This window comes from Tursiops truncatus, chromosome 10 (genome assembly GCF_011762595.2).
Source record: "Tursiops truncatus isolate mTurTru1 chromosome 10, mTurTru1.mat.Y, whole genome shotgun sequence".
NCBI classification, from domain to species: domain Eukaryota; kingdom Metazoa; phylum Chordata; class Mammalia; order Artiodactyla; family Delphinidae; genus Tursiops; species Tursiops truncatus.
The window spans coordinates 22,978,070-23,000,579 of record NC_047043.1 but is presented as its reverse complement, the minus strand read 5'-3'; the positions used below and the strand labels follow the sequence as shown (position 1 = coordinate 23,000,579).

Below are 22,510 nucleotides of genomic sequence, written 5' to 3'. Positions count from 1 at the left end.
GTAGTGCTGCCTTGTGATAACTCGTACTGAATTATTTAATTTTAATTTTCCTGTATTTGTGTCTCAGATGAGAACTATGTCTTATACTTCTTTGTAATCCTCAACAGAATGTATAATAGGTGCTTAGAAATACTTGCTTATTAATTAACCCATTTTCTCCTCATTTTGTCACCATGCAAATGAGCCAGGCATGAACTCAGGCTGGCTCTTCTGGAAATCCAGGAACGAGCCATTTTAGGAACAGTGGAAATTCAGCCTCCTCTTCCTCGACCCTCCAAAGAATTCCTGTCTTCCAGCCACTCCTGCTCAAGGTCATCTGTAAGGTCACAGCCAGAGCCAGGAACACCAGTCAGGACTTTCTCCCAACTGATAGCCCAGTAATTATGATGCCTTACTTTATAAATATTTTACACTTTATTGTAAAAAGGCCAATAGATAGAAAGAAGTTATCTGTCATCAGCTAACTCTCCCTTACTCCCTCTGCCCAATCAGTAATAAGTGAAAGGGCTTTAGTAAATTGGAGAGAAAATCCAGAAAACATACACAGATGAAATGTCTGCAAGGAGAAAAATCAGAATCTGGGGTGAAGGTGTGGAGAGAATAGGGGCAGTAGAGAAGATGGATGACTCCTACAGAAAAAAAGCCAAGACTCTGGGGCTTTGCGGGGAGAGAGGAAAATAAATGATGAGTGGGGAACACCGTCAAGGAGGGTCTGGGGTGGGGATCCATGGATGAGACTGCAGGCCAAACAAAAATCCCTCCCTGTGTGCCCACACACAGTCCAGCAAGGCAAACCCACAGGATGCCCACTGCAGGCGTTTAGGAAAACTAAGGGACTCAGGAGGGAGAGGGAAGAGCCATCTGGGTGACAGATATTTATGATCTTTTCTGGAATTTTTCTGAGAATGGAGAGGGTGGAGAAGGAAATCCTCTTTTCTTCTCAGATCCTATTTTTTCATTAAAAAAAACCCCAAAACAGTCAAGGGCCCTGGGAACTCAGAGACAAGCCTGTTTCCCACAAACTCTAAGTAATAGTAGATGGCAATAATATAGGTTGGTCCTGAAACCCAGAAACTCTGTCTTTCGACTCGCCCTGCCCATAACCCTGACTCACAGTCAGTCTGGAGCATTGCCTTCTAAGGCTCCCGAACTTCCCTTCACTGTGCTGTCCCTCCCAAAACTCAGAGTTCTATATTGATCCCCACTCTGTACATCCATCAAACACCTTTTCATTTTCAGATCATCATCTTCTCTAGAGAACACTTGCCTGTATTATTCGTTCTTTCTTTTCTATACCCCAAACTCATATCCTTTTTGCTTATCACTTCACCCCTTGACCAGTTTCAATAACACAGCAGTTGAAGGGTTGAAGTGTTAACCATCAGTACTTTGCCCTTCCTGGAGTCCAGGAAATAGGAATTGTGGGTCTCATTTTCCATCCAGGAAAGGGGTAAGGCATGGAAGAGCTGGGGGTTGGCGAGTTCTGAAAGATCATTGTGGGGAAGAGATCTGGGTCATGCCGAGAGTCCGTTGCTCCATCAGGTGGACTGGATAGGAAATGGGGCCCCCATCATCCTCTGGGTCATTGTCCTCAGTGTTCTGGGTCAGTGCACGGTGTGTTCGTGCCAAATAGGAGACCTGTGATTGGGAAGAGAAAGGAGGAGTGAGTACCATCTGCCATGCCATTTACTTTCCTCGACACCCATATCTCAGGTCCTTTGATTCTATTCTCCCTGACCCTGGACATTGGCTTGCTCCTTTCTCAAGATTCCGTTCAAACCCTAATCCTTATTCCAGCCCCAGATCCAGTACATTGAGTTCCAGACTTCATCTCCAGTTCCTTCCTCTGTCTTATTTTCCTTATTCTAATATCCCCCATTCTCACACCCCAGACTCTATCTCCAACTCCAAAATTTTCCCTACCTTACACCCTTTTTTTCTTAGCCACTGCTTTCTTCCCAATTCCACTTTTCATGTCGCATGCATCTATTTTCTTTTTCCATAGTTTCCACCACCACAATCCCTCTATTACCATCCTCCACACTATGCCTCTTTTCCTAGACTTATTAGTCCCTCCAGTTCTGATCCATAACATCTCCTCAACTCCTTATCCCATGGGTTCACTCCCCTGGGCGTCACTCTCCCTTACCAAGAAAATCAGGCCAAGGAACACCAGGAGGAGAATCACTATCAACAGGACCACGATAACTATGGCCCATGCAGGGAAGGAATCATTCTCCCCCCTCTCTCCAGCATGGAAATCTCCTTGTGAGCCAGCTTTGTTCTGGTGTGGATGGCTCTTGTCAGGGGCTTCCGACATGATCGACCTGGTGGCTATAGAAGAACCAACGGACACATGACGGGAAACCTCAGGTTTTTTTGGACAAGGTGAGGTAGTACTGATAGACGTGTCTCCTGTGACCTTCACTGGAGGTCTTATACTCTCTGTGGCTGCTGTGACTTTTGTTGAATTTTCTGTGTGTTTAATTGGGGATTTTATGGTCTCAGTGGCCAATGTGGTCTTTCCTTGGTGTCTAGTAGATCCTGCTGGAGTTCCTGAGTTCTTGTAATGGGTCCATTTGGTCTTTCCTCCATGTCCTGTGGGCTTTGCAGGGGCTCCAGTGCTTCCCTCATGGATTGATGTGGTCTTTCCTTCATGTCCCATGGGTTTTCCTGGGGCTCCACTGGTCCTCTCATGGCCTGATGTGGTGCTTCCTTCAGGTGCTGTGGGCCTTTCTGGGGCCCCCATGGTCCTCTCGTGGCCTGACACAGTGCTTCCTCCATGTCCCGTGGGCGTTTCTGGGGGCCCCGTGGTCCTCTTGTGGCCCGATGTGGTCTTTCCTTCGTGTCTCGTGGGTGTTTCTGGGAGCCCTGTGGTCCTCTCGTGGCCTGACAAGGTGCTTCGCCTGTGTCCCATGGGCATTTCTGTGGCCCCTGAGGTCCTCTTGTGGCCTGACATGGTGCTTCCTCTGTGTTCCGTGGGTGTTTCTGGGGCCCCCGTGGTCCTCTCATGGCCTGATGTGGTCTTTCCTCCATGTCCCGTGGATGTTTCTAGGGGCCCCGTGGTCCTCTCGTGGCCCGATGTGGTCTTTCCTCTGTGTCCTGTGGGTGTTTCTGGGGGCCCTGTGGTCCTCTCGTGGCCTGACAAGGTGCTTTGCCTGTGTCCCCTGGGCATTTCTGTGGCCCCTGAGGTCCTCTCGTGGCCTGACACAGTGCTTCCCCTGTGTCCCATGGGTGTTTCTGGGGCCCCCGTGGTCCTCTCATGGCCTGATGTGGTCTTTCCTCCATGTCCCATGGATGTTTCTGGGGGCCCCGTGGTCCTCTCGTGGCCCGATGTGGTCTTTCCTCCGTGTCCTGTGGGTGTTTCTGGGGGCCCTGTGGTCCTCTCGTGGCCTAACAAGGTGCTTCGCCTGTGTCCCCTGGGCATTTCTGTGGCCCCTGAGGTCCTCTTGTGGCCTGACACGGTGCTTCCCCTGTGTCCCATGGGTGTTTCGGGGGCCCCCGTGGTCCTCTCATGGCCTGATATGGTCTTTCCTCCATGTCCCGTGGATGTTTCTAGGGGCCCTGTGGTCCTCTCGTGGCCCGATGTGGTCTTTCCTCTGTGTCCTGTGGGTGTTTCTGGGGGCTCTGTGGTCCTCTCGTGGCCTGACAAGGTGCTTTGCCTGTGTCCCCTGGGCATTTCTGTGGCCCCTGAGGTCCTCTCGTGGCCTGACACGGTGCTTCCCCTGTGTCCCATGGGTGTTTCTGGGGCCCCCGTGGTCCTCTCATGGCCTGATGTGGTCTTTCCTCCATGTCCCATGGATGTTTCTGGGGGCCCCGTGGTCCTCTCGTGGCCCGATGTGGTCTTTCCTCCGTGTCCTGTGGGTGTTTCTGGGGGCCCTGTGGTCCTCTCGTGGCCTAACAAGGTGCTTCGCCTGTGTCCCCTGGGCATTTCTGTGGCCCCTGAGGTCCTCTTGTGGCCTGACACGGTGCTTCCCCTGTGTCCCATGGGTGTTTCTGGGGCCCCCGTGGTCCTCTCATGGCCTGATGTGGTCTTTCCTCCATGTCCCGTGGATGTTTCTGGGGGCCCTGTGGTCCTCTCGTGGCCTGACAAGGTGCTTCGCCTGTGTCCCCTGGGCATTTCTGTGACCCCTGAGGTCCTCTCGTGGCCTGACAAGGTGCTTCGCCTGTGTCCCCTGGGCATTTCTGTGGCCCCTGAGGTCCTCTTGTGGCCTGACACGGTGCTTCCCCTGTGTCCCATGGGTGTTTCTGGGGCCCCTGTGGTCCTCTCATGGCCTGATGTGGTCTTTCCTCCATGTCCCCTGGGTGTTTCTGGGGGCCCCGTGGTCCTCTTGTGGCATGATGTGGTCTTTACTCCGTGTCCTGTGGGTGTTTCTGGGGGCCCCGTGGTCCTCTTGTGGCCTGACAAGGTGCTTCCCCTGTGTCCCCTGGGCATTTCTGTGGCCCCTGAGGTCCTCTTGTGGCCTGACACGGTGCTTGCCTTGTGTCCCATGGATGTTTCTGGGGCCCCCGTGGTCCTCTCGTGGCACGATATGGTCTTTCCTCCATGTTTTGTGGGATTTTCTGAGGCTCCTGTGGTCCTCTCATGACTTGACGTGGTTGTTTGTTTTTGTTCTTTAGGTTTTCCTGGCTTTTGTGTGGTCTTTTCAGTGGTTTTGTCTGAGGTGGTACATGGTGTTACAGTTTTAGCTGGGTTACTTGTTACTGTTGGTCTCTTTGTTGTGCGCTTAGGACAAGTTGTCTTGCTCTTGGGCGCTGGGATTGGATGTTTTTTGTGAACCGATCCTTTATCTGTGTTAGTGGAGTCATTAGTATTGTTGTGTTTGTTCCCGGTAATTAGGTCTTTTCCTTGAATGCTGGGTTTCTGTTCAGAAGCGTGAGGAGCATCTTGAGTTGCAGAGCTTTGGGAGTTATCTACATCCTGGTGAAGCAGCTTGGAGGGGTGTGTGGTATTGCATTGGTGTTTTCGCTTATGGGTTTCTGTAGATTTTGAGCGGTCTGGGGAGCTGTGTTCTGAATGAAGAGCAGTGTGGTCAGAGCGGTTAATAGAAACAGGGCCTTGAGCCAGAGAGGAAAAATGATCAGATGTTGGGTGTTCACGAGTTTTCTGGTGTTCTTGAAGTGTGGTAGCACCTGTGAAGGGAGAGAGGCAAATAAGAAACTTCCTCCATGCTCTTCCCTGCTTCCCTTCTCACCTCATCTCTCGGGGTCCCTTTGTTACCCAAGATGTATCTCCCCAGCCAGTCTCTTCAGAATACTCCGGTATCTAATCCCCATTCTCACCTCCAGTCTCTGGACCTTTGTTGAGGCTGTCCTTTCAGCAACAATGCCACCTCTCTCCTCTCCACCTCTACTCCTCAGTTCTCAAGTTCAGATCTTTCTAGCTATATGGCATCTTTCCTGATCTTTCTAAGCAGATAAGATCCAGCTTCATTTTAGTGCTCAAAAAATTCTTTGTTAGTTACTCTTTCCTGCTACCTTCAACGTGATATTACAGTTGTTTGTGTGCCTGTCAACCTCCCTGTCCGGCTTATCACATTGTAAGATTTTGAGAGGAGATATTGACTGGCCTTTTGCTCTGCACGTGCTGTTTTAGAGTTTATATACTTATGGAATGGAGCTGCCTTTCCACTGCAGAGCTGAGAGGAAAGGGAATAAATGTCAGAATCTCTATCTTTCCTTAATAGTCCAGCTCCATCCCAAATGTGACTGTGTGAGAGACTGCGGTGAGACCTCTGGCAAAACTTCCCACAGAGATTAGTAAGTAGACACAGGTGATGCGTGAGAGGATAAGAAGAGGGACGGACGGTAGGTAGAGGAGGGGGATGGGAACCTTTCATTTTGGTGATGAAGATTGACCTGGATGCAGGGAAGCGGATGAGATGACTCAACCCTTATGGTTCCCCACTGGCTCCCCCTCTTCACACACCTGAAGCCATCTGAGATAGATGAAGGTGATCCTTCTGAAAGAAAAGGATATCGACTTGGGGGTCCTGGGAGGTGTGAACAAGGCAGCTGGATTCTGGCAGGGACCGACTATGTTTATGGACAGGGAGTGAGGGAAAACACCCCTGTCAATGAACAGATGTGGGCCTTAATTCCATGGAAGAACAACCAGTGGGAACAGAGGAGATGTCTCTGATATCTAACCAGGACAGTAAGAGCCAGCAGAGTGGGAAAAGTGAGAGAGATAGCGTCGTTACATAACTGAGCTTTCCAGACTCTATTAACTCAAGGTGGCAACCAGAGCCTGGACACACTCCCAGTCACTGGAAACCACAATCCATCCACCTCCCTGCTGACTCCTTAAGAGGGTTGAGGGTTGGGGAACTTAGTCCTTGAAAGAAATACGGGTGGACGAGAAGGGGGTGAGGGTAGGAGGGAAGCCCAAGTCCCTGATGGGATTCAAGGTTGGGGAGAGAGAGGAGGGCTGAACTGCCAGGCCCTCACTTCACCAGGCCGGGTCCATTCTCTGATTCCCTCGGCAGCAATACCGACCGTGGCCCTTGTTTATTGGGCCCCTTCTTGGGGCCAGGAGCTCAGCTAATTGCCTCATAGTCACTCTCTTTCTGGGTTGTCTTCTAAGGTGATTGATCTCCCAGCTCCCCACAAGGCATCTTAGAATCTGTCAATGACCCTATTTTACAGCCAAGAAACTTGAATTTCTTGGAGCAATGGTGACTTGCACACAATCCCACAGCCACAGCAATGGCCAACCTTTCTGGAACACTTACTGGGAGACAGGCAGGTCCTAAGAAGGAGGGCATGTATTAACTCATTTACTTTTTACAACAACCATTTGAGGTTGAGAACTATTTGTTATTCTCCCTTTTTATAGATGAGGAAACAAGGTTCAGAGAGGTTAAGTAATCGCCCCAAGGACACTCAGCAAGAGGTTGAGACAGAACTGGAACATGCATTCTGGGCTCCCAGGACCAGGCTTTAACTGGTTAAGACCACACTATACAGCCTATAGGTCAGCCCAGTCTCTTGGGGAAGGAAGAACACTGACATTTGTGGAACCTCTGAAAGATGATGTTCATATATTTGTTTAGGGACTTCCCTGGTGGTGCAGTGGATAAGACTCGGCGCTCCCAATGCAGGGGGCCTGGGTTCGATCCTTAGTCAGGGAACTAGATCCCACATGCATGCCACAACTAAGAGTTCTCATGCCACAGCTAAGGAGCCTGTGAGCCGCAACTAAGACCCAGTGCAACCAAATAAATAAATAAAGTGTACAACTCAGTGGGTTAAAAAAAAAAAGACCAAAAACATATATTTGTTTATTTAATCTTCACCACGAACTTGTGAGGCAAGTGTACGATCTTACTCTTTTACAGGTGAGGAAAGGAAGTTCAAAGAAGGTGAGTGATTGGCAGAGGCTTTTCACTACACCCCAGATGCTTTTAAATGTGATAGGAGATGACTGAGTATCCATGGAGTGAATAAATGTGCAGGCGGCAGCCCGGAGTGGCAAATTCCACGGGCCTTAAAGAATCAGAGGAGAGGACAGAGTCCAGGCACTATCCCTCACTAGGTTTGCATCCTTACTCAGGTCACTTAAATGCTCCGAAGCCCCATGTCCTCAACGGTAAATAACGATGATGTCAACCTACCAGTTTAGTGTGAGGACTAAAGGAAGTATGGAGCATAGAAGACTCTTTAAATTGTTTGCTGAATTCAGGTTGTAGTCTTTGAAACAATCTCATACTTTGCTCTGCTCTTCTTCTGGTAGTAAGGGGAGCCTGAGCCTGTGGCCTTGCCCTCCTGTCTTCTGCAGCTCCAGGTGTCTCTCCTGGCTTCCCCCCACCCCCACCCCATATACTTCTGCGTCTACCTTGACCACACCTTCAATAACCCCCCACCCCCCCACTCCCCCACCCCCCCCAATCCCCCACCCCCCCACCCCCCACACACACATTCCTGAGCCGCTTCCCCTTGCTGTGTTTTATCAGCATTGCACTCACCAGTTTCTAATGTATTACAAGTGCGGTTTACTTCCCCCAGTGGCAGGGACTTTTATGTGTTTTATTCATTGCCTAGGTCTCCAGCCCAGAGCAATGTTTGGCCCATAGGAGGCACTTCATAAGTATTTGTTGAATGGATGAATGAGACAATATTTTAAGACTGATGAAAACTCTTCAGAAGCCATGCCAACAACCTTTCATTATGCGTATTAAGTAAGAAAACAAACATAATTGTGGCCTCCAAAGGTTGGGAGACCAAGGGTAACTTCTGCTATGTTAAGTAATTGAGCCCTGAGATGAACAGATGTTGAAAGAAGGTCTCTCGCCCACCCGTTTTGGGATATTGGTCGTTATTTAATCACAGGAGCCACATAGTCAATAACTAGACTCAGATAATTAGATTTTAGAATTCCAGCATCACATAGTTGTGGAACCATTGACTATAAAATCTGGAGTTGAAGCTCAAGGGATTCCTTGGTCCTGAGCCTTGAGGCAAATCAGTGACCTAACCCCCAGGTTGAGATGACCATCTCTTCTCCCCAGTAGATCTGTCATTGGTAGCAACTTTCTTTTCCTAGGAAGTTTCCACCATAAGATATTCATTTCACTGACTATAATAATGGTCAGAAAAGAACTGTTTTGGTCACTGAGGTATAGGTAGAGAGCAAAACCTGGCTTTAGCACAAGACACTGGTAGTAGATACTCAGCCTGGATAAAAGAGTAAAAACAAATCCCACAGCATCAAAACTATGTACAGTTCCAAGGGTCTGTTCTATCTGCTTCATGCACTGGTTTGAAAAGAAGATGGACATCCTACTAAGTGACTCGTGCTATGGAGTCTCTGTTAGAGCAGCCTCACGCAAAAGAGTCCCTCAAAAATGGCTTACTCCATTTGCAATAATGTGCATAAATGTTTGTTAAAGTGTCTATACAGTTTAAGTTCAATATGTGACCTAAAACACAGACATAGTAAAAAAAAGATGAAAGGGAAAAACACTCAAGTGTTTGCATGGACAACTACAGAGTATTAGAAAAGATTTTCTTTTTCTTTCTAATTTTTTCCATTTTTCAGCTTCTAGATTGAGCATATATTATTTTTGTCATAGAAATTAAATCAAATAACATTTACTATAGGAAAATGTCTTTTTTTAGATTCTCCTCAGGCAGGACCTCAGCCCCGTCTGTGCTTTCTTCAGTGATGATTTAATCTAGATGCTGCACCTGTGGTTCTGTGGCTGCATGATGCCGACTCTGGGGTTCTAGGATCTAGTTATCTGAGTCTGGGTATTGACTGGTCCTGTGGATAAGTGACAGGGCATACCCCAGACCTGTGGGCTAAAGGTCTTCATCCACTCCTCTTGTCACTCTTCCCTCCCTACCCTGGCCGCACCGTCTGCTGGACACACTTAGGTGTCAGCCCTGACTCACACTCCACTTGCACCCTGACTCCATTCCAACCCCACCCCAGACTCAAGCCCTCCCTCACCTATCACCCCCTTGCTCTTCTCTGCAGAATCTGAGCGCCCAGCGGCTCTTCCCTCCCCACCCGTCGCCTGCATCCCAGCCAGCCAAGCTCTAGCGTGGCTGTCTCCCACACCACACACACAGAGCCCAGAGTGTCCTGCTCCAGAATTCGGATCTTGAGTGTGCCCTGTGCCTGTCCTGTGCCTCAGAGAAAATCTACCTCAAAAGTGAATGTGAAGAGGGACTTCCCTGGTGGTGCAGTGGTTGAGAATCCACCTGCCAATGCAGGGGGCACATGTTCAATCCCAGGTCTGGGAAGATCCCACATGCCTCGGAGCAACTAAGCCCCCGCGCCACAACTACTGAGCCTGAGCTCTATAGCCCGGGAGCAACAACTACTGAGCCTGTGTGCCACAGCTACTGAAGCTCGTGCACTCTAGGGCCTGTGCTCCGCAACAAGAGAAGCCCCCACAATGAGAAGCCTGCGCACTGCAGCGAAGAGCAGCCCCCGCTCGCTGCAACTAGAGAAAAGCTCGCATGCAGCAATGAAGACCCGACACAGCGAAAAATAAATAAAATTTAAAAAATAAAAATAAAATAAACTGTAAAAAAAAAAGTGAATGTGAGGGAAAAAAGTGAATGTGTGTGGAAATGATTCAGGACTCATCCCCTTCTGACCCCTACGAGTTCCTCTTCCTCAGCAGCAGCAGGACAGGAGAGGCGGGAGAGCGGCAGGTGAGACAATCAGCCTGACAGGAAGGGGAAAAGAAGGTGCGTGGGACTGGGTGGTGGGCGGCTCAGGGCGGCTCTGATGCCTCTGTCCCCAGACCCTCGAGGTGGGGGGAAGGGCATCAAATCAAGACACTGCTGAGACCCAGCAGAGACAACTTAGAGATTCCTCAGCCCCTGCCCCTGCCCCTGCCGTCCACCATCTGCCCAGTCACCAGCTCGCATCCCCTCCGGCCCCAGCGTGACCCTGAGCTCAGGGAAGGAGAAACTTCCTCTAACATCACCCTCGATCAAATACCATTGGAAGGATAAGCTGCTGCTTCCCCTGCCCACAGTGCTGCCCAGAGCACCCAGACTCACAACCTTCCCGGGCCTGGTTTGGGATCATCAACTCTGCTACCGTGGATGACCCTATGCAGTACGTAGAAAGTCTCCCTGAATCTATTTTTGCCAAGTGTCTACCTTGTAAGACCCTCCTCTGAATTGCCCAGGCCCCTCCAAGCTGCCCCTGTGTTTGGGCATCTCTGCTCCCCAAGTTCAGTCACAAAATTCTCTTAACTAAGTGAACTAATTTTGCAATTTCACTTTATCTTATAGGGTCTATTTTGCTTGTCAAATTTTCTTTTCTTTCTTTTTTTTTTTAAATGATTCAGCACCTCTTTTTTTTTTTAATTTACTTAATTTTATTTATTTTTGGCTGTGTTGTGTCTTCGTTGTTGTACTCTGGCCCTCTCCAGCTGCAGTGAGCAGGGGTCACCCTTCGCTGCAGTGTGCGGGCCTCTCATTGCGGTGGCCTCTCTAGCTGCGGAGCACAAGCCCTAGGCCTGGGCACCCCAGCAGCCGTGCCTCGTGGGCTCTAGAGCGCAGGCTCAGCAGCTGCGGCGCGTGGGCCCAGTTGCTCCGCAGCATGCGGGATCTTCCCAGACCAGGGCCCGAACCCGCGTCCCCTGCATCGGCAGGTGGACTCTTAACCACTGCGCCACCAGGGAAGCCCTCTTTTCTTAAATTTTTATTGGAGTATAGTTGATATACAATGTTGTGTTCATTTCAGGTGTACAGCAAAGTGAATCAGTTATACATATATGTATATCCACTTTTTTAAAACCATTTTTCCCCCTATAGGCCACCGTCAAACTTTTCTATATTCACTTTCTTACCAAAGCCTTGGGATGTTTCCCAACTGTAAAACGGGGATAAAACCATACACACCTTATCGAGTTGTCGTGCGGATTAAATAAGTAAACACAGACGAAGTGCCTAGAACAACGCCAAGCACATAGTAACTTCATGTCAGCCAGGCGGCATCCTTCCCATTTTACAGAAGCCCAGACTAAGTACATGGGCCAGAGTCAGGGCTGGAACCCAGATCAGAACTGAGCAGGGCTCTTGGGAAAGAAATGCACCTTATGCCCCCTGAGGACAGCGGCGGGGGTGGCATGGTGGAACCCCAGCTTGCCTCTGTGACTTTGGACAAGCCCTTTACCTCTCTGAGTCTCATTCGCCTCACTATAAAATGGGACATTACTAACCACCTCAGGGGATTTGAGGACATGAAATGAGATGAAGTACCTCCCTCGAGCGCCTGTGAATTCCCTGCACAGAGCAGGGGCTCAGGGAGTGTAAGATTCCTGCCGCTGCCTACCCAGGACTGCCAGCCCAGCCAGCGTCTTTATCCAGACTAAAAGAAGTCCCCCTCTGGTGGCTGCAGCCTTGCAGGCCGTGTCTTGAGGAACAGCGCATAGGCTGTAATTCACCTCTGACATGCCCCTTAGATGGCGAACTTGAGCAGTGTACACCCCAGGCAGCTGTATGTAGTAGCTCCGAGCCCACCCCCTTTCCCACCACATAGTCGCTTGCTGTTCATTTCTGTGATCGGTCGTTCAACCGTATGAATGCTAAGAAACAACGCCTCTCTATTTTCTATCCCCCCATGTGATGATGACCCCTTCGTCTCTGAGGGCACCTTACCTGCCTCCCGGGAAGCTAGAAGGAAGAGGAAGCAGCACTGGAGGCGAAAGATGGAATGGATGCAGTGGGCCGGCTGAGCCATGTTGGAGATGGATGGCTGCTTGAGGCCATGGGCTGGGGTCCCCTCAGCTTATATGGGCCCAGGTTTGACGTCATTGGGGCTGGGGCCCGTCAGGCCTAAATCTTAAACAAATGGAACTGCCCCACCCCACAGGGGTGCCCTGATAACGGGAGACCGCAGCTGCTTCGTCATGAAGTGAGGTACGTGGATGCCTACTGAAAGGGTGGGATCTGGGGGCAGGGAAAGGCAACTGGGAGGGACAGACTCCTGCCCCAGCCCCAGTGGAAGGTGAGGGGTTGGGTGGGCAGCCTCCAGGGTTCTGGGCAGGTGGGGAGCAGATGATGGGTTCCAGCAGGACTGAGTTCTGCCTGGGGCCAGATGGGGAGGGGGCTGGTTGAATGCCTGGATTCTGGGAAGAGGTTCAAATTCTGGTTCTTCTCCAGCTGCACATTCCCCCTCCCACTTCTCTCGTGTCAGCCCAGCTCTCCACACCCCTTACTCACACAAGGTCACTCTTTTTGCCCTGGGTGGAGCTGTCCATGAGTATCAGGTGAAAGAGCAGAGAAGGGGGAAAGCCCTCACATAGCAGAGACAGGTGCTTCCAGGTGTCCAGAGATGACACAAGAAGTGGGGACAGTGGGGGCAGTGGCGGAGACAAGACAGCTATGGAACCCCAGGGACTGACATTCCTCACCAGGGATGCCAGCAGGTCCAGGCCACCCAGAGGCACTGAAGGCAAGATCTTTGGCAGAGATGCTCAGTGGACAGGGGCTCTGCCTTCCCTCTCCCCCCACCCCGTCCTCTCCCACCTCAGCCCAGTGACAGTCTCTTTGCCTGCAAGCCCCCATCCACCCCTAAACAGAAAAGCAGACCTCTCATTTCTAGGAGCTCCCTGGAGTCTCTCTCTCCCCTTTGTCCTGATTCCATGCCTGAAGCAAACATTAGCTCAGAGACTGTCAAAATTCATGCACTGCGTTCCCAAGAGACAGTGGCTGAGGCTGGAGTAAGGGGAGGACAGGCTACCTGGGACTCTAAGGAGAGAGAAAGCCATGGGTCCAGGTGTCTCAGTCACTGCCCCTATCGCCCACTTAATTTGTTCACTGTGGGTCTCCGCTACTGGAAGTCAGCACCCTGAGGTCTGCTGCATCCCCAGCACCTGGGACAGGGCCTGGCACACAGGAGACAATCAATAGTGTTGACTCGGCCGAATGGAGTGGAAGCCAGGGCTGGCTACTGCCTCTAGGGGGACGTGGAACAGGCAGAGGGAGTGGAGAGGGCTGGACCCAGAGGGCAGGAGGCCAGGGCCCTGGGGCAGTGGGGCTCATGGGAGGACTAGAGGGCCAATATGTGAATCCGTCTCAGTACTTGGCATGACTGGTCCCTAAGCCCTAGGCAGGGCTGGAATGGGAGGGAAGAGGAGCGGCCAACTGCTCGTTAATGCAATTAATGGGAGATTAATTAAGCTCCATGGAGTCAGGCGCCTAACTGCTCAGAACTGGGCAGCCTTCCTCCCAGGCAAAGCGTCCTGAAGGATGGGGAGACTGAGGCAGAGGCAGACCCCCTCCCCTGCGGCTTCATCTAGACGCAGGGCTGACTGACAACTCCTGTTTCCACTAGTCTGCTACCCCACGCTTTCCCCCAAGGACCCAGGCCTCAGTAGAATAAGGGACAGTAATACTGCTTATATCACAGGGCTGCTGTGAACTAAAATATGTACAGTACCTGGCACATAATAAGTGTTATTTAAGTGTTATTATTATACATTATTAGTTATTATTATTAATGAGGAATATGGAGCACAGAAAGGTTAAGTAAGTTGCACGAGGTCACACAGCTATAATGACAAAGCCAGGATTCAAAACCCAGGTTATAAACTAACTTCACAGAGTTGATTCTTCACTGCCTAGAGCTGAATTTAGCACCTCCATGGGCTGGTCAGCCCGCAGCGCTCCCAAGCCTCTCTTTCAGTGGCCCCAAACCCCCATTCCTGCTCGGTCAGTGTTTCCTCTCAGCCACCCAAACTGCGGTTCCCTTTTCCCCTCATCCCTCCCTAAGTGTGGCAAGCTGTCATCTTTTACCCTGAAGCCCCTGTTCTTCTCAGAGTTCTGGGGCACCAGGTCCCAGCTCCACTGGCCTCAGGGACCCACACATTTGGACCATAGCTTCACTCACCTTTTTTTTTTTAAGATTTTTTTGATGTGGACCATTTTTAAAGTCTTTATTGAATTGTTTACAATATTGCTTCTGTTTTGTGTTTTGGTTTTTTGGCTGTGAGGCATGTGGGATCTTAGCTCCCCTGCCAGGGATTGAACCTGCACCCCCTGCATTGGAAGGCGAAGTCTTAACCACTGGACTGCCAGGGAAGTCCCCACTCACCTTTTTTTTTTGCAGTACATGGGCCTCTCACTGTTGTGGCCTCTCCCGTTGCGGAGCACAGGCTCCAGATGCGCAGGCTCAGTGGCCATGGCTCACGGGCCCAGCCACTCCGCGGCATGTGGGATCTTCCCGGACCGGGGCACGAACCTGTGTCCCCTGCATCGGCAGGCAGACTCTCAACCACTGCGCCACCAGGGAAGCCCCCCACTCACCTTTTTGATACCATACAGTAGGCTGACAGTGGCTGCCACCAAAGTGAGAGTGATCAACACAATGGCCCAGTCAGGGACAGAGCCCTTCTCCTGTGACTTTGGGCCTGAGGAACACAAGGAGACTTCAACCCCCTGACCCCCACTGCCCTCTGTGACTTTCCATCCTTCCTTCTGTGACTCTGACATCTATGTAACTCTAAGACCACGTTTCTCTGTGGAGTTCTGTCTTGTCATCTCGGGAACAGAATCTCAGTGGAGGGGGTTTTAAAGGGCTTCACTCCAAGCCCCAGTCAGCTCTTCCCAACACCTGTGGATGTGTCTGTCAGTCTCTAAAGTCCTCACTGACATCCACGTCTCTCCATCTTTCTGAACCTTCCTCCATATCGCAGGCTCTATTGTCCGCATCTCTCTCCATCTGTGATGTCTCTGCACTGTGAGGGTCCCTGGGTGGGTCTCTCTCCTTCTTCTGAGCCCCCCTGTCCTCCCACCGCCCCACACTAACTCTGATCTCTAAGGGGAGCCAGAGTCGGTTGTGTGTTTTCCCTCCACTCATTTCCTGCCCTCGGACTGCCTGATGGGGAGACTAGGATTGAAGGGGAGGGGAGGAGGGAGACAGAGGGAGGAGGGAGGACAGAATCTGTGGAGGGGATGCTTGTTGCCCTGGAAAGACAGATTGGGCCACGAGGAGTAAAGTTGAAAACCTTTTGAGGAAGCAATCAGGTAACCAGACATCTGGCTGCTGGTCGAACCAGAGGCTTGAGGGGGAACCGAAACCCTTTTAAGTATTGGAGACATCCTCAGACATACTCAAAACACAGTTGAAAGCAGGTCCTAATGCCTGTCCCTACACTCCTGTCCAGGAGCCGAGCTGCCTGCAGGTCAACGACCCAATGCAAACAAGAGCACCTTACAGGTCGGGACGCTGAGCTCAGGTCGGGACGCTGAGCTGGTGGCCGCCCCAGCTGTGGTGGCAGTGGAACTTCCTGAGACAGCTCCACTTGGTGTGGAAGTCCCAGGCACAGGTGAAGCAGTTCCAGGGGCTGTTGTGGCCGAGAAAGATCCCAGAAAGGCAGAGGGGAAAACAGCTAGAGGAGATGTGAGTGAGAACAGAAGCAGAAATTCCATCCAGTGCCCCCTCAATTGAAATCCTAGCAAGTTTTTGGTAGAAATTGACAAACTGATTCAATGAAAATGAAAGGACAGAATAGCTAAGACAGTCTTAAAGAAAAACAAAAGTGGAAGACTTACACTAGCAGACCTCAAGTCTTGCTGCAAAGCTGCAGACATTAAGGACTGTGGCACTGGAGTAAGAACAGACAGAACAGGAGAGAGTCCGGAAATAGACCCACACATACATGGTCACTTGACTTTTAATAAAGGGACTCACACATTTCAATGGTGGGGAGAGAGGGAGGGTCTTTGAAATGAATTGTTCTGGGGCAACTGGTTATCTGTAAGGGGAGAAAAGGAATCTTGACACCTACCTCACTCCATACACAGAAATTAATCTGAGATGCATAATAGGTTTAAATTTGAAAGCAAAAATAATAAAGTTTCTGGAAGAACATGTAGTAGAATATCTTCATGACCTTGAAGTAGGCAAAAAAATGTCTTAGGCAGGATACAAAAGGCACTAAGAGAAAAAGTTGATAAGTTGAAAAGCAGAAGGGGAGCCTTTTTATAGCCACCAAGGCCAGGATACTGCTTCAGTGAGGTTCCGGGGAACTAACAACTTACTCAGGGCTGAACACAGGAAGCCCCCACCCAACGCCATGGACCAAGCCAAAGAGTTCTTCAGAGATGGACTGAGCAACAGAAGTATCACCTGGCAAAGCTGATACCACTCCTGTCGTGCTCCCCAAAATGGTCAGATCTAAAGTCTGAGGACTGCTGGGCAAAGCCCCAGATGTTGAAGAAACTGAGAAACTCACAGAGATGGTAGGGAGACCTGCAGAGTTATCCCCAGAGGCAGTTGGGAGACCAGCAGAGACATCCCCAGAGGTGATGGAGATGCCTCCAGAGTTAGAGGTCCCCAATGGGATCAGCTGAGCTGTTGGAAGAAGAAGAAAGACGATAAGATGGTGTTAGAAGAGTTGGCCATCTCCCTGGGTCCAGAGTCCACATCTTGATCCCAGTGCCTCACGTCAGAGCCTAGGTGCTCACCATAGCCAGCCAAGGCCTGCAGGCCCAAGAGTAGCACCAGTGCAGCGTCCATGATGCCCGCTGAGGTGTGTTTCCAGGACTGTCTCCCCACCTCTTTAAAGGCTTTGAGGCCTTATTACAAGTTTCGGGAGAGCCAGGTGTGCCGGGGCCTCCATCAACACCAGGATCTCCATCCCCAGGGAGAGGCCACCAAGCTGTCCCTAGGGGACTAACCTGTCCCAGCCTGATCCCAGGAAGCCCTGGGTGAGGGGGAGAGTAAGATCCTGAGGACTCCCCTACCAGGCTCTCAGGCTCTTTCCGGATTAGGGATCTAACCCCCAGGCCCAAGTCAGTCCCCAGCCGAGGCCCTCTTCAAAGGGAAGAGACCCAGGTGTCCTATTTCCCAAGGTCCTCTTGCTCCTAGAAGTATAACCATTGTGGGTGAGGATATACGGGTCCCTTGTGGAAGCAGGATTTGGGAGCTGGGTGTGGGTGGAGAACGTCACTATCTGGGGACTGCATCTGACTCTTAGGAGAGCCCAAGGCAGGGCAGGAGGGTGAACACCTGAGTCATCCTTCATTCCCAATGGCTGCAGCCCACAGAGCTTTCCATTTGTTTGGCTGAGAAGGGGTGACTGGAGAAGAGAGACACCTGGTAAGACAATCATCATGTTCAGAGACAGTGCAATGAGCAAGTTCAGAACCCAGCTCTAAATCCACCGCACCGGAATCCACCACTTCTAAGCTGTGCAGGCTTGGGCAAGTCACATGACCTATCGAAGTCTTCGTTTCTTCACCCCTAAAACTGGGACTTCAAAGGGCCATAATAAGCATTAAAGGAAATAATGTTTCTAAGGTGCCTAGCACGCAGAAGCCTCAGCTATGATTACATGGAAAGAAGAGGGCCAGCTGAGAAAGCCATGGGCATGCTCCCACTCTCCTCTTAAGAGGACTCAGATGCCCCAAGGCATCTCTCTATGTTCCCACCTTCTCACCCATGCTCTTACCTCCTATGTCTGATGATCTTTTTGTCTATTAATTCTTCCCACTCTGAGCTTCCTGCTCTCCAGTACAAGTCTGGGAGCCCTGGGATCACACTTTGTTTACTTTTATGGGATAGACAGTGTCTCCCTCCATCTCTCCATTTCCCTGGTCCTGCTTTTTTTTTTTTTTTGTAACTTTTTTTTTTTTTTTTTTTTCGGTACGTGGGCCTCTCACTGTTGTGGCCTCTCCCGTTGCGGAGCACAGGCTCCGGATGCACAGGCTCAGCGGCCATGGCTCACGGGCTCAGCCGCTCTGCGGCATGTGGAATCTTCCCGGACCAGGGCACGAACCCGTGTCCCCTGCATCGGCAGGCGGACTCTCAACCGCTGCGCCACCAAGGAAGCCCTGTAACATCTTTATTGGAGTATAATTGCTTTACAATGGTGTGTTAGTTTCTGCTTTATAACAAAGTGAATCAGTTATACATATACATATATTCCCATATCTCTTCCCTCTTGCATCTCCCTGCCTCCCACCCTCCCAATCCCACCCCTCTAGGTGGTCACAAAGCACCGAGCTGTGGCACCTGTGCTATGTGGCTGCTTCCCACTACCTATCGGTTTTACATTTGGTAGTGTATATATGTTCATGCCACTCTCTCACTTTGTCACAACTTACCCTTCCCCCTCCCCGTATCCTCAAGTCCATTCTCTAGTAGGTCTGTGTCTTTATTCCCGTCCTGTCCCTAGGTTCTTCATGACCTTTTTTTTTTTTTTAGATTCCATATATATGTGTTAGCATACAGTATTTGTTTTTCTCTTTCTGACTTACTTCACTGTGTATGACTCACTCTAGGTCCATCCACCTCACTACAAATAACTCAATTTCGTTTCTTTTTATGGCTGACTAATATTCCATTGTACATATGTGCTACATCTTCTTTATCCATTCATCTGTCGATGGACACTTAGGTTGCTTCCATGCCCTGGCTATTGTAAATAGTGCTGCAATGAACATTGGGGTGCATGTGTCTTTTTGAACTATGGTTTTCTCTGGGTATATGCCCAGTAGTGGGATTGCTGGGTTATATGGTAATTCTATGTTCAGTTTTTTAAGGAAGTTCCATACCGTTCTCCATAGTGGCTGTATCAATTTACATTCCCACCAACAGTGCAAGAGTGTTCCCTTTTCTCCACACCCTCTCCAACATTTATTGTTTCTAGATTTTTTGATGATGGCCATTCTGACTGGTGTGAGGTGATATCTCATTGTAGTTTTGATTTGCATTTCTCTAATGATTAATGATGTTGAGCATTCTTTCTTGTGTTTGTTGGCAATCTGTATATCTTCTTTGGAGAAATGTCTGTCTAGGTCTTCTGCCCATTTTTGGATTGGGTTGTTTGTTTTTTTTGATATTGAGCTGCATGAGCTGCTTGTAAATTTTGGAGATTAATCCTTTGTCAGTTGCTTCATTTGCAAATATTTTATCCCATTCTGAGGGTTGTCTTTTCATCTTGTTTATGGTTTCCTTTGCTGTGCAAAAGCTTTTAAGTTTCATTAGATCCCATTTGTTTATTTTTGTTTTTATTTCCATTTCCCCAGGAGGTGGGTCAAAAAGGATCTTGCTGTGATTTATGTCATAGAGTGTTCTGCCTATGTTTTCCTCTAAGAGTTTGATAGTGTCCGGCCTTACATTTAGGTCTTTAATCCATTTTGAGTTTATTTTTGTGTATGGTGTTAGGGAGTGTTCTAATTTCGTTCTTTTACATGTAGCTGTCCAGTTTTCCCAGCACCACTTATTGAAGAGGCTGTCTTTTCTCCACTGTATATTCTTGCCTCCTTTATCAAAGGTAAGGTGCCTGGTCCTGCTTTTGACTTTTCTCCCTGACTCTGCCCAGGGTCCTCTCTGCCTCCATCCCTCTGTACAGGGGCCCATTGGTTTTGGGGGGAAGAGGGAGAAGATGAAAAGGGAGGCAGCTAAGAAGACAAAGGGCATGTGCCTTTGTGCATTCTAGAGGGTTTACGTGACAAGTTTATCAGTCTGTTGAGCTTACCCCTATGTCTGGCAGAATGACGGATGGGTTCTAATCTCTCTGCTACTGACTGTGTGACCTTAGTAAGTCATTTACCCTCTTTGAGCCTTTGTTTCCCAGTTTTTAAAGAAAGAGGGTAAAGTAGATGGGCTCCAAATTCCCTCTACAAATCTGTCCTTGTGTTTGCCATTCTGAGTGCCTTATGAAAGGGTGTTGGCTGGGAGGATGAGGGAGTCCCTTTTGCCGTGAGTGCACAAGGCAGGGGGTGGGGCGGATATCTGATGAAATTCGTGTCCCTGCCTGAGTAGCTAGGGTATTTTAGAACAACTAAAACAAAATATTCAAAGACGAAAGTTCCCCCTTACCCAGATTTCTCACCTAGAAGGCCACGGTGGCTGCAGTAACAGAACACCCGGGTTTGGGAAGAACTTGTCCTAATCCACCCCTCCATTTTGGGCCCACATTCCTGAGCCCTTCGGTGACATGGATGATAGAAATTAATTGCAGTTAATAATTAATCCCTAAAGAGCAATGAGAGGCCCAGGCTTGGGTGGGGCCCAGACACCTGCACAGAGGGACACCCTCAGCTTCCCTCTCTGTGTGACCAGGGACCCACCCCCTCAAGCCTCGAGACATGGGGGAGAAGTGGGGCGCAGGATCGAGGAAAGGGGACCACCCTCTATTTCCCCAGCAGCCCAGTGAATGGCCCTCTCCTGGGTCCTTAGAGCCAAACTGAGAGAACTGGCAAGTCCAGTTACCCAGCTTCCCCCTCCCATCTCCCCACACACACCTGTGCTAAGGATTGAGTGGGGAGTAGGAAGGCAGGCCAGTTAAGGAGAGACCAGCAGGCCTTCAGACATCTCTTCTGTCCATCTGAGAAGCAAGAAGCGATAGAGCCGCGATGGGGGCTGGGCTGTCCCTCTTCATCCTCCTGACCCTCCTCGCCAGCTCACAGGGAACAGGTAAGGTCTGGAAGGCTAGACACCTGGGTGCCCAAGACAAGGGTCCGAGAAAGGGAATGAGAGAGATGGAGGCACCCTAGTCCTGAGCTCCTGAGTGTTCGGGGCTGAACTCCTGCAGCGAGAGGGTCTGGAAGGGCCTTGTCAGGGAAGAGGAACTCGGGTGGGCGTGGGGCAGGAGGGGTTGCCCGCATCTCTGAGGGAATCCAGCCCTGGTGGCTGGGCCCTAAGCTGTGCTTTTGGATCCCTAGGGTCAGAAATGACTTTGCAACTGAAGATGAAGGACTCCTTTCTGGCAAATTCCTCCTATGATTCCAGCTTCCTGGGACTGCTCGAGAAGGTAGTCCTTGGGGAGGGAAAAGGATGGGGCTGTGTGAACTTGGAGTGCATTTGTGAGTCAGCTTGGGCCTCTGGCTGTCTCCGGGGTGTGAGTGAGACCATCTCACACCTCGCCCTCTATCCCTTTCTCTCCCTCAGCTCTGCTCCCTCCTCCACCTCCCATCAGGGACCAATGTCACCCTGCATCATGCAGGATCCCCACACCACGTCACCTGCAAAGTCTGAGAGCGGTCGAAGCCTGTGCCCTTCTTGGCTGGGGCATCCCGTCCCCAGGGTGCAGGTGCAATGCCTGACCCCGTCTTCCAGCAGGCCCGCACCCTGCTGAGTGGCAGTAAATATGCTGAGCTCAGAGACTTGACTTTGTGGGTTCATGAGCAGAGGGGCCGGCAGCAAAATGGAATTGGACACTCAAGTCTCTGACTCTCCCTTGTTAAGCAGAGGGTTTCCAGGGTGGGTGCTTTCTCCTAACACCAGTGTCAAAGGCCAGAAGGAATCTGGGGAATTAACTGCTTGGACGCACACACACACACACGCCACACACACATACACATGTGCATATACACACACCCTTCAAGCTGAGTTCTTCAGAACACCTGGGAATAAAGAAAAGGAACATTATTGAAGTCCTGCTTTGTTCCAGGCGTGAGGCTTTCCCATTTCAATGCTTGCAACAATCTTGCCTGTAGCATAATAGGTTTCATTATCTGATTTTACAGATGAGGAAATTGAGGCTTAGCGAGTGTAAGTCACTCACTGAGGTCCATTAGCAGTGGAGAGATCTGACACCAGACAAATGCCTTGGCTTAAGCAAGGTTTTAATTTCATCTCCCCCTGCTTAAGCTTTGGGACTGGGGGCTCAGGAACCTCAGACAGGGAGGTGAGCAGAACACCCCCAGGATATGGGCCGCCTGACCAAGGGATCCACACAGGTCAGTCTGGGTAGGAGGTGGCGTGGGGGGCCGTTCAGGTGAGAGATGAGGGGTTCAGCTTGTGGGAGGATGGCCAGACTGGCAGAGTGGTGGGGAGAAGAGGATGGGTGCTCTTGTGCTGGTAACTATGGGAACGTGTAGTCCCACAGGCCCACTCTTAAATCCTAGGTGAGTTTCTCGTTCTCTTAGAGCCTCCATTTCTTTACCTGCCAGATGAGGATAATGAAAGTACCTGCTTCCTAGGATAGGTCTGAGGATGACCTGGATAAGTTACCTAGGGCACTTGCCATGGTACCTGTCAGAGAGTGGACCTGGGAGGTAAGGATCGTTATTAGGGTGGAAACCT

At 50.3% G+C, this 22,510-nt stretch overlaps 2 protein-coding genes across 3 annotated transcripts in view; one reads left to right on the top strand and one right to left on the bottom strand.

Moving 5' to 3' along the window:
* Positions 1-22,510, top strand: part of SFTA2 (surfactant associated 2) — a 76,137-nt gene that overhangs the window by 48,848 nt on the left and 4,779 nt on the right. The window contains exons 3-8 of one of the 2 annotated variants that reach the window (XM_073787845.1): positions 9,482-12,390; positions 15,639-18,347; positions 19,678-19,754; positions 20,819-20,899; positions 21,148-21,236; positions 21,374-22,482. In XM_073787845.1, the coding sequence (XP_073643946.1) occupies positions 20,839-20,899; positions 21,148-21,236; positions 21,374-21,460 (237 nt within the window). In that variant the 5' untranslated portion in view covers positions 9,482-12,390; positions 15,639-18,347; positions 19,678-19,754; positions 20,819-20,838 and the 3' untranslated portion in view covers positions 21,461-22,482. The remainder of the gene's footprint in view (positions 1-9,481; positions 12,391-15,638; positions 18,348-19,677; positions 19,755-20,818; positions 20,900-21,147; positions 21,237-21,373; positions 22,483-22,510) is intronic. The other variant, XM_073787846.1, reaches the window with a different exon arrangement.
* Positions 1,434-12,211, bottom strand: MUCL3 (mucin like 3). The gene is made up of 3 exons (XM_073810213.1): positions 12,004-12,211; positions 2,150-3,102; positions 1,434-1,638 (listed from the first exon to the last, which is right to left on the bottom strand). Exons 1-3 carry the CDS (start codon positions 12,209-12,211, stop codon positions 1,492-1,494), a joined length of 1,308 nt encoding a protein of 435 aa, XP_073666314.1. The 3' UTR covers positions 1,434-1,491.